This window comes from Salvelinus sp. IW2-2015, linkage group LG37, assembly GCF_002910315.2.
Source record: "Salvelinus sp. IW2-2015 linkage group LG37, ASM291031v2, whole genome shotgun sequence".
Lineage (NCBI taxonomy): Eukaryota > Metazoa > Chordata > Actinopteri > Salmoniformes > Salmonidae > Salvelinus > Salvelinus sp. IW2-2015.
In genome coordinates, this window is record NC_036876.1 from 1,841,483 (window position 1) to 1,853,905 (window position 12,423).

Consider the following 12,423-nt stretch of genomic DNA (forward strand, 5'->3'; position numbering starts at 1 on the left):
TACTGTCTGTCTGTGGTGGTTGTTATGAGTTACTACAGTAGTTGGTGATATCTGTCCCTCTATAGTGTTATGGGATGGTGCTGTCCCTCAATGGAGTTAGTGGGTACTACAGTTTATTGACTGTCCCTCTTGTGGTGTATGGGTACTACAGTATTTGACTGTCACTCTGTGTGTTTCATGGGTACTACATATTTGGGAGGGTAATGTCCATCTATGGTGTTATGGGATGGTACTTGTGTACCCTCTATGGTGTTATGGGTGGTACTGTCCCTCTGTGGTGTTATGGGGTACTACAGTATTTGTGGTACTGTCCCTCTGTGGTGTTATGGGTACTACAGTATTTGGTGGTACTGTCCCTCTGTGGTGTTATGGGATACTACAGTATTGGTGTATTGTCCCTCTGTGGTGTTATGGATGATATGGTCCCACTGTGGTGTTATGGGGTACTACAGTATTTGGTGATACTGTCCTCCTGTGGTGTTATGGGGACTACAGTATTTGGTGTACTGTCCATCTATGGTGTTATGGGATGTACTGTCTCTCTGTGGTGTTATGGGATTTGGTACTGTCCCTCTGTGGTGTTATGGGTACTACAGTATTTGGTGGTACTGTCTGTCTGTGGTGTTATGGGTACTATAGTATTGGTGATATTGTCCCTCTGTGGTGTTATGGGATGGGCTGTCCCTCAATGGTGTTATGGGGTACTACAGTATTTGATGATATATGTCCCTCTGTGGTGTTAGGGGTACTCAGTATTTGGTGGTACTGTCCCTATGTGGTGTTATGGGGTACTACAGTATTGTTGCCTCTATGGTGTTATGGGATGGTACTGTCCTCTGTGGGTTATGGGTACTACAGTATTTGATGATATTGTCCTCTGTGGTGTTATGGGGTACTACAGTATTTGGTGTACTGTCCCTATGTGGTGTTATGGGGTACTACAGTATTTAGTGGTACTGTCCCTCTGTGGTGTTATGGGATACTACAGTATTTGGTGATATTGTCCCTCTGTAGTGTTATGGGATTGTATTGTCCCACTGTGCTGTTATGGGGTACTACAGTATTTGGTGGTACGGTCCCTCTGTGGTGTTATGGGTACTACAGTATTTGGTGTACTGTCCATCTGCCGTGTTAGGGGTACTACAGTATTTGGTGGTACTGTCCCTCTGTGGTTTATGGGGTACTACAGTATTTGGTGAATATGTCCCTCTTGGTGTGTTATGGGGTACTACAGTTATTGGTGTACTGTCCCTCTGTGGAGCCGCACACTATGCGTTTCGTATGTGTGATTCGGTTCACATTGTGAGACCTAGATACTTTGGACGTCGAAATGAGTGAGCGTCTGTCCCGCCTGCGTTTGAAGGTGTGTATTGTGGATGCTACGATTACAGTATTTTTACTTATCTCTGATCGACCCAAGTTCCCCACCCTCTGGGCTTACTGAGTCGATCTCGTGGCTGTGTGTGAGATTTATGCGATTAGATCTTACCTTAGGCAAGATAAACAGTAATGTACTGCGAAGTTTCCACCCATGTTTACGGCTGAAGGCGAGCCGCTTGGTGTTGTTCTCCTCGATAGGTTCTGTTTTTCCTCTACATTGTGTAATTCTCGATCCTCTCTGTCTCCTTACGTCTAGTAGTGTTGCCAAGAGGTGCGAAGGCCTTTCACACTTTGACAAAACTACTTGCTCTCTGCTTTCCGGAGTCCACCTCTGGGGTGTTTAGGTCGGAGTTATTTTAACTAGTACCTAATTTGGCGCCTAGGGGCTTAACATTTTCGTCTCTGTGGTGTTTGGATTACTACATGTATGTTACATGTGGTTAATCGTGTTTTTTCTCTGTGGATGCTGTAAATTATTAGTAACATCTGCTTAGGGTATTTGGTGATATGATGATCCTGTGCATGTATTGACTAGGCAAAAGAAAAATATGGTTCTCCGTGGTTAATCTCAAATTCAACCTCTGTGTGTTGACCCGTAGCATCGTATGTGGTCCGTTTACTGATGGCTAGGAAATAATAGGGGTTATCACCTAGCTAGTATTTAGGTTAGATAACTTGTGCTCCTAGTAGGTGCTTATAGGTGCATGTAGCTACTAGGATTTATTTTGCTCCTTGCAGATTGCCAGGGATACTCGTCACCTCTTGATTCAACGTTTGTTTTCAGTTGGATGATTAAGTTAACTGATCTACTCTCTGTGGTGTTTATGTGCAGAGATCGGTGTGACTGTACGTTCATCTCTGCTCGTGTGGCTATCTCAGGTTGTTACGTTTGACCGCCGTGGTTGTTTGGTGAAGGAAGCAGTCCAACGCATTGCAACCTTGATGTCAATGTGGGGGAAAAAAGCTGAGTTTGATGCCGGTATTTACACCCTAACAAAGTAATCTTTGTGATCCGTAGAGAAGTGGTGTACTTTACCCTGCGCTCTCTTGTGGTGATTCGTACTGCTTGGATTCTGTGTACAGTTTCGGTGAGTGAAGATAAGGGATCTTTGGCTGTATATCTCTTGCCTACCCTCTGTGCAGCGCTATTCTGCAGAACGCCTTCATTTAATGGCCATTGTATAACTAGGCGATCTTGTGAGGGCACCTGTCCCTTACCACTCAGCGACTGTTCTGCGTGTTTATGGCCTGCTGTTGGTACTACAATTATTGTTGAGTGCAGTATATTATTGCATCACACATCTGTGCCTCAGGACAGTGAAAAATTAAATACGGATACCTATTGTAACTATTTGAGAAGAGTTGACATATCTAGTGTGATTGGTAATCCGTAGTCGCCCACGGAGAAATATGCACACGTTCGATACTGTCCCTATGTTTGGTGTTAATGGTGTGCTTGCTCAACAGTTAAAGCTTCCTTTCCCTCACAGATCCTTACTGAGCGCACTTCAGAATGCGTCAGATCCTCTTGGCTCCCTTTCTAGTCATACATTGTTTCAAGCCACTCCTTGCAACAAATCTGATGTGAGATTCATTATTATATTTTGGGTTAGTATAAGGAGGCAAGTTATATTCCTCAAGAATCAACGGTGTATATCATTCATTGAAATGACCTTTGAACAGCAGTAAATATAGCAGATTGTAACTAACATAACACTTGGCCTCCAGTTCTCCTTACTGTACCTCCCTAAAGCTGAAGTGTGCAGTTATTGGTGGAGAATTCCCCATGGAATGCACAATGAATGATTGAAGATCGAATACTGAGGATGTGAAGTTGTACTGATAATAATTTGAAGTATAATTTCTCAATGGAACCCTGTTTTGAATAAAGGTTATCCATGTTTGTCTGCCTGTCTGGACAATTGTTCTTAGATGCAGTTTGTTGATATTTGATGCTGTGTCTTGACTGCTGACAATATGGCTGTAATCATCTTTTCAGAATGCTTTACATTGTACACCCTAACAGGACTTTGAACCTGATACACCGCAACCAATTATAGCGTGCCCACTTATTACTGTAGTAATAAACTGTACTGCAGTTTGAGGGGTAAGTGTGGGTTGTAGCAGAACGGGGTTACTTGGACTGAGTCAGGACCATAACTGAATTCTTGAGAGATTGAGTGCCAATGTTTTTATGCACCTTTCCCACAATTGTTTTAATATCATTATTTTTTTGTAATTATTTTTTTTATTTAACCTTTATTTAACTAGGCAAGTCAGTTAAGAACAAATTCTTCTTTACAATGATGGCCTACTTGTAAAGGCACCCCGGCCAAACCCTCCCCTAACCCAGATGACTCTGGGCCAATTGTGCACCGCCCTATGGGACTCCCGATCACGGCCGGTTGTGATATAGCTTGGGAACGAACCCAGCTCTGTACTGGGATGCAGTGCCTTAGACCGCTGCGCCACTCAAGAGGCAAACAATTCTTCTCACATCTAAAAAATATATAATATCTGTACAAATACTGACATTATCATGTACAGTTGAAGTCGGTAGTGTACATACACCTTAGCCAAATACATTTAAACTCAGCTTTTCACAATTCCTGACATTTAATCCAAGTAAAAATTCCTTGTCTTAGGTCAGTTAGGAGCACCACTTTATTTTAAGAATGTGAAATGTCCGAATAATAGTAGAGAGAATGATTAATTTATTTCATCACATTTCCAGTGGGTCAGAAGAAGTTAATACACTCAATTAATATTTGGTAGCATTGCCTTTTAAATTGTTTAACTTGGGTCAAATGTTTTGGGTAGCCTTCCACAAGCTTCCCACAATAAGTTGGGTGACTTTTGGCCTATTCCTCCTGGCAGAGCTGGTGTAACTGAGTTAGGTTTGAAGGCCTCCTTGATCGCACACACTTTTTCAGGTCTGCCCACAAATTGTCTATAGGATTGAGGTCAGGTCTTTGTGATGGCCACCCCAATGCGTTGACTTTGTTGTCCTTAAAACATTTTGCTACAACTTTGGAAGTATGCTTTGGGTCATTGTCCATTTGGAAGACCCATTTGCGACCAAGGTTTATCTTCCTGACTGATGTCTTCGGATGTTGCTTCAATATATCCACATAATTTTCCTACCTCATCTATTTGGTGAAGTGCACCAGTCCCTCCTGCAGCATAGCACACCCACAACATGATGCTGCCACCCCCGTTCTTCATGGTTGGGATGGTGTTCTCCCCCTTTTTCATCCAAACATAACGATGGTCATTATGGCCAAACAGTTCTATTTTTGTTTCATCAGACCAGAGGACATTTCTCCAAAAAGTACGATCTGTGTCCCCATGTGCAGTTGCAAACCGTAGTCCTGCTTTTTTATGGTGGTTTTGGAGCAGTGGCTTCTTCCTTGCTTAATTTATGTCGGTATAGGACTAGTTTTACTGTGGATATAGATACATTTGTACCTGTTACCTCCAGCATCTTCACAAGGTCNGGTATGACGGCTGTGTGGTCCCATGGTGTTTATGCTTGCGTACTATTGTTTGTACAGATGAACGTGATACCTTCAGGCGTTTGGAAATTGCTCCCAAGGATGAACCAGACTTGTGGAGGTCTACAATTTTTTTTCGGAGGTCTTGGCTAATTTCTTTTGATTTTCCCATGATGTCAAGCAAAGAGGCACTGAGTTTGAAGGTAGGCCTTGAAATACATCCACAGGTACACCTCCAATTGACTCAAGTGATGTCAATTAGGCAATCAGAAGCTTCGAAAGCCATGATATAATTTTCTGGAATTTTCCAAGCTGTTTAATGGCACAGTCAACTTAGTTTATGTAAACTTCTGACCCACTAGAATTGTGATACAGTGAATTATAAGTGAAATAATCTGTCTGTAAACAATTGTTGGAAAAAATACTTGTGTCATGCACAAAGCAGATGTCCTAACCAACTTGACAAAACTATAGTTTGTTAACAAGAAATTTTGGGGTGGTTGAAAAACGAGTTTTAATGACTCCAACCTAAGTGTATGTAAACTTCCGACTTCAACTGTATGTGCCTAAACATATATTTGACTGCACTTTGAAAACAAATAAAAAGTCTCTTGCATTTCACCCTGATCAAGTGACTTTTACTTTCAGATTGACAGGCGTGAGGCCGACCTAGAATGTTAATATTTAACCACTGAACCCTTCTCCACAGAAGATAAACAATGGTGAAGGAAGTATTGCATTTCATCCTGATCATGTCACTGTTTGAGTCAACGTGATGGATATAACAAGTAAATGTTCAACTAAAAGCAGTAACACTAAGACAGGTGATCTATATTATATCGTCCTGAAGAGGCATACATCTTTTATAGTGAAAACCATGATACTTTCAACTGGTGGTGATGTGCAGTGTGATATAAGTTCATCTAGTTATTTGACTTTAACAACAGGTGCAGTGTGGCTATGTAGGTTGATGGAAGCTCAATCCTACAATTAACTAATCCTACATTTCTTTGCTTGGGCAAGTTTTTACCAGAATAGTAAAAACAGTTTAGTTGAAATGATTCGACTGCACCTGTAGGCAATAATTCAAAACTGCCTTGCCTTTCACTTCCCATACATATTGATTAATATAAAAACATTATAAATATCTATAAATGAAATGCACATACACATTTCAAATATACTATAAATGCAGTGCCTTCAGAAAGTATTCACACCCCTTTACGTTTTCCATATTTTGTTGTGTTACAGCCTGCATTTAAAATGGATTCAATTGAGATTTTGTCTCACTGATCTACATACAATACCCCATCATTTCAAAGTGTAATTTGGTAAATAAAACAAATGAAAAGCTGAAATATCTTGAGTCAATAAGTATTCAACCCCTTTGTTATTTCAAGCCAAAATAAGTTCAGGAGTAAACATTTGCTGAAAAAGTCATATGAGTTGCATGGACTTATTCTGTGTTCAGTAAAAGTGGTTAACATGATTTTTGAATAACTAACCCATTGCTGTACCCCACACATACAATTATCTGTAAGGTCCCTGAATCAGTAGTGCATTTTAAGCACAGATTCAACCACAAAGACCAGGGAGGTTTTTCAATGCCTTGCAAAGAATTGTTAGATAAAAAAAGCAGAATATCCCTTTGAGCATGGTGAAGTTATTAATTAGGCTTTGAATGGTTTATCAATACACCCAATCACTACAAAGATACAGGCAGAGAGGAACTAATCTGCTCGGGGACTTTAAAACATTGAAAACGTTGGAGAGTATAATGGTTGTGATCTGAGAACTCTTCCCGGCACAGCCAGAAGAAGACTGGCCACCCCTCATAGCCTGTTTCCTCTCTAGGTTTCTTCCTAGGTTTTGGCCTTTCTAGGGAGTTTTTCCTAGCCACCGTGCTTCTACACCTGCATTGCTTGCTGTTTGGGGTTCTAGGCTGGGTTTCTGTACAGCACTTCGAGATATTAGCTGAGGTACGAAGGACTATATAAAATAAACTTGATTTGATTTGAACTGAGGATGGATCAACAACATCGTAGTTACTCCAAAATATTAATGTAAATGACAGTGAAAAGGAGGAAGCCTGTACAGAATAAAAATATTCCAATACATGAATGCTGTTTGCAACAAGGCACTTAAGTAATCCTGCAAAAAAAAAATTGTCCTAAATTCAAAGCATTATATGTGTGGGTACCACTGAGTACCACTCTTCATATTTTCAAGCATGGTGGTGGATGCTTCATGTTATGGGTATGCTTGTCATTGGCAAGGACTAGGGAGCTGTGTAGGATAAACATAAGTGGAATACAGCTGAGCACAGGCAAAATCCTAGAGGGAAACCTGGTTCTGTCTTCTTTCCAACAGACACTGGGAGACATTTACCTTTCAGCAGGACAATAGCCTAAAACACAAGGCCAAATCTACACTGGTGTTTACCAAGATGACATTGAATGTTCCTGAGAGGCCTAGTTACAGTGTTGACTTAAATCATCTGGAAAATCTATGGCAAGAATTGAGGATGTATTTCTATCAATGATCAACAACCAACTTGATTGTTCTTGACATTTTCTTAAAGAATCATGGGCAAATATTGTACAACCCAGATGTGCAAATCTTAGACTTCCCCCAAACATACTCACAGCTGTAATTGCTGCCAAAGGTGTTTCTAACATGTATTGTCTCAGGGGTGAATAATTATCTAATCAAGATATATTAGTTTCTTACTTTTTTCTTTATTTTTTAAAATAAATGTTAGATTTCTTCCACTRTAATATTGCAGAGTAATTTTTGTAGATTGTTGACCAAAAATGACAAATCCATTTGAACCCCATTTTGTAACARAGAATGTGGAAAAGRGAAGCGTGTGAATACTTTCTGAAGGCACTGTAGCTACATTTTGGTAACACTTCAGTCCACTACATCCTCCTGTCTGATGATCCATCCTTGTGTTCCATCTGCTTATACAGCCTCTCTCCAGAATATGACTGAGAGCTTATGCAACCAACATTTCCGTGTGGGGCCCATATGGGTTAATGAATGACTGTTCCAAGGGCCCAATGAGAGCAACCCAACAGGAACCCARAAAATGTTGTCCTCAGTATCCACTTTGGCCCCACATGTGGTTGCCATGTTGGTCTTTATGTGGGTTCACGTTGGTCTTATTGAGGGACCCTATCTGGTTATAGGGTGGGTGTGTAGTGTAACCTATATGGGCAAGAAGTAGACTGTAAATGTGGTTTTCAATTGGGACCAAACTGGTTTTGTCTCCATGCAGGCCCCAGATGTTGCTGCCTAAGCAAGCTTTCCTAACCCTCTACAGTCTAAGCCCTGCCTAAACTAACATATGGAAAAGTTTTAAGAAGGTCATACTAAGATCATTTAGCTATTTGATTTAGAATTTCAAGACCCCTTYAAGTATATATWTTTTTTTTAAAGATTGAAAAATYTAATTTGGCCTATTAGCCCATACAAACYCATTGAATAACAGATTCACTACATGGAACAACAGATGGTCCCKKAAAAAATCTAAAGCAAGTTTGTTCTGAAATGTCTGTCCTACATCTAAAAYATATAAGATCAGGATTTCTTATTGTTTTTGACGTATMTGATCCCTTATTTTTAGCACTAAATTGCCTTCATATATACTTCCATCATTTTTCAAACTGGTACCAGGGGGCCTTCAGACGAGTCTTGTGAGGCCTGTGGGCYTCCTAGAGCAAAACAACAGACATGTACATATTAGTGTGTAGCCCAAACTGTTCAGACGCTACAGACAGAAGTTGGCAGATCGTATCGACTTCAGACGAGTCCCATGACGCTTGTTCYGGTGCTGCAGATTATTTTATGAGAAGACTGATATTTAGGATGTCTCATGGTTTAATAAACTCCGTTCTAGCTCTGCCACCTTTCACCTCASATGAGGAAGTGTGACWTCYGCAGATGTGGTAGATTGAGATGCATCCAATGCAAAAGGATATCTCTGTCTTAAACGGACAGATTTTTGGGGGGATTATTTTATTATGCTAATTTGATTTCAGCAGGGCCATTCTAGGTGGTTAAGAGATGACAGAAGCKGTTTTCTTRATCAAATAAATGAATGTTTATTTATAGCACATGCTCAGATCCTATTTTCTCAACTATCTACACATGCTAAAACACTGAAAATATGACTGAGATAATAGATTAATATTTTAACACTGTTCTTTGTCTCTTTCTCCAGTTGGATTGAAGTCATCTGCTCCCCCCAAATCCATAAAAGCATGGAAAATAACCAGTCAGCCCATGAGAGTGGTTCAAGTGACGACAGTATGGAATCACCACCTGAGAGTGAGTACGATTTTATGGAGCAGTTTTACCTGTTAGCCCAATACAACATTATATTATCGCGGGGAAATTTCTGTGGACATCACTTAAATAATGTCTAGGACTATTCTTAAACCACATTCAAAGAATACTAAAATAATAATTTGTGTAATCCAGTATTATTTGCATGATAATTAAACAATTTGCAGGTTTAATTTATGATTAAKYCATTGTTCAACTGATCTTTTCTACCCATAATCAACATTAGGTGCAACCCATTAGTTMTGTGMRCGTTGTATGGTACTGAATTATTTGATGTGTACAGGAATGACCAAAGWAAATTATATTTAATCCATGATTCACATATGATTTATTATTTTGCGTAAGGGAATTGTCTTTATGTTGTCAAAACTCATGTGTTTACATAGCAATTAGCAAAGTGATTTTTTTTATTACCTAAATGGGATATGGCAGGTCTTTTGTATTCCTTTCATGGATCACTGTCTAAATAAACACTCTGTTTTTCAGTGAGATTGAAAAAAGTGAAAAAGGAATTAAAGGAAAGTGTTGAAGTATTCAGACACCTCCTTGATGAAAGTTTGATGGACCTTCAGGCAAAAGTGAAAGAGCTTCATCAGATAGCTGACAGCTATGAGAATTGGCACCGTGCCACTACTAGAGGTAGTCTGGTAGGGGGTATTATTGGGGCGACTGGAGGGATCACTACTTTAGTAGGCCTTGCCCTGGCTCCATTCACTTTGGGCACCTCCATGGTTGTTGCCGGGGTGGGTATGGGGATAGGTGTAACTGGTGGGATTACTGGCGCTGCTTCTAACATCACCAGTATAGTGAGTCAACGAAGTGACCGACAGAACATTCAGAACATTCAGAAACATTTTCTGGAAAAAGTCAAACCAATTGAGGAAAGCTGGAGGAAAATCAACTGGAAATGTGAAGAATTAATTGCAATGGTCAATGATACAGTTGTGACAGGGATTGGATTGTATAAAATAGCAGCTAATCTGAGTTGTTTAGATGACTTTGTCTCTTTTGCTAAATTTGCAAATATTTCCAAACTAAGTCCCTCATCTGCTAAATATCTCCGTTCAGCAGCAGCATTGACAGGGGTGCTCTCTGGCCTACTCCTAGTTATTGACATAATCTCTATTGTCATAGACTTCAAGGAACTTGATGCAATGGAAAATGGAAACCAAATTCAGTCAGACACAGTGAGGTTTATTCAGAGAATCAGGGACATGGCTGAACAGTATGAGCAGACTCTAAACATGTTTACAACGGCAAAGAAAGAAATTCTTAGAAACAAATTTGATTAACCTTTACAGCCCCGGCATTCCGCTTGCGGAACTCCTCCCACATTCCACTGAAAAGGCAGAGCGCGAAATTCAAAAAATATTTATTAGAAATATTTAACTTTCACACATTAACAAGTCCAATACAGCAAATGAAAGATACACATCTTGTGAATCCAGTCAACATGTCTGATTTTTAAAATGTTTTACAGCAAAAACACCACATATATTTATGTTAACTCACCACCAAATACAAAAAAGGACAGACATTTTTCACAGCACAGGTAACATGCACGAAACCAACCAAACTAACCAAGAACCAACCAAACTAACCAAGAAACAACGTCATTAGATGACAGTCCTATAACATGTTACACAATAAATCTATGTTTTGTTCGAAAAATGTGCATATTTGAGGTATAAATCAGTTTTACATTGCTGCTACCATCACAGCTACCGTCAGAAATAGCACCGAAGCAGCCAGAGTAATTATAGAGACCAACGTGAAATACCTAAATACTCATCATAAAACATTTCTGAAAAATCGATGGTGTACAGCAAATTAAAGACAAACATCTTGTGAATCCAGCCAATATTTCCGATTTTTTAAGTGTTTTACAGCGAAAACACAATATAGCATTATATTAYCTTAATACAATAGCCTACCACACAACCGCATTCATTCATCAAGGCACGTTAGCGATAGCAATAGGCACGTTAGCGTTAGCGAATAAACCAGCAAAATATATTAATTTTCACTAACCTTCATAAACCTTCCTCAGATGACAGTCCTATAACATCAGGTTATACAAACACTTATGTTTTGTTCGAAAATTTAGAGCTGAAATCAGTGGTTATCCATTATGCTAACGTAGCATCTTTTTCCCAGAATGTGCGGATATTTCTATTAGACTCTCACCTATTCTGACCAAATAGCTATTCATAAACATGAACAAAAATACATGTTGTATAGGAAATTATAGATACACTAGTTCTTAATGCAATCGCAGTGTTAGAATTCTAAAAATATCTTCATTACGACATAAGGCTTATGTTATAGCGAGAGAGTGGCCAAAACCTGGGCGCAAAACTACTAGTACACAGTTCGACAGATATATGAAATAGCATCACAAAATGGGTCCTACTTTTGGTGATCTTCCATCAGAATGTTGTACAAGGGGTCCTTTGTCCAGAACAGTCGTTGTTTGGATWTAGAACATCGTTTTTCCCTCTTGAATTAGCAAGCACACTGGCCAAGTGGCGCAAAGCTCTCCAACGTCAACAAACACAGACAACGCAACACGCCTAACGTCCCGAAAAAAATTCAATAATCTAATAAAACTATATTGAAAAAACATACTTTACGATGATATTTATTATTATTATTATTATTTTTTTTTTTTTACCGTTATTTTACCAGGTAAATTGACTGAGAACACGTTCTCATTTACAGCAACGACCTGGGGAATAGTTACAGGGGAGAGGAGGGGGATGAATGAGCCAATTGTAAACTGGGGATTATTAGGTGACCATGATGGTTTGAGGGCCAGATTGGGAATTTAGCCAGGTCACCGGGGTTAACACCCCTACTCTTACGATAAGTGCCATGGGATCTTTAATGACCTCAGAGAGTCAGGACACCCGTTTAACGTCCCATCCGAAAGACGGCACCCTACACAGGGCAGTGTCCCCAATCACATATTGTGACATGTATCAAATAAAATCAAAGCCGGAGATAGTAGTCGCCTATAACGACAGCTTTTCAGAAGGCAATTCCAGGTCCATCTTCGCGTTTTCCAGAAAACAGGAAATGGCGGACACGTCATTCCAAGAGGATTTATTCCACCTCAGACCAAGATAATCACTTCATTTCTTCTCTCACTTCCTCTTGACATCTAGGGGAAGGTGTATGACGTGCGTGTATACTCATA

The 12,423-nt window shown here is 39.8% G+C and overlaps 1 protein-coding gene across 2 annotated transcripts in view; it reads left to right on the plus strand.

Moving 5' to 3' along the window:
• The window catches only part of LOC111960038 (apolipoprotein L2-like), a 19,046-nt gene extending 7,725 nt beyond the window's left edge, over positions 1-11,321 (plus strand). For both annotated transcript variants that reach the window (XM_023981912.2, XM_023981913.2), the window contains 2 exons: positions 9,100-9,206; positions 9,711-11,321. In XM_023981912.2, the coding sequence (XP_023837680.1) occupies positions 9,140-9,206; positions 9,711-10,516 (873 nt within the window). In that variant the 5' untranslated portion in view covers positions 9,100-9,139 and the 3' untranslated portion in view covers positions 10,517-11,321. The remainder of the gene's footprint in view (positions 1-9,099; positions 9,207-9,710) is intronic.
• The last annotated feature ends 1,102 nt before the right edge of the window (positions 11,322-12,423 follow it).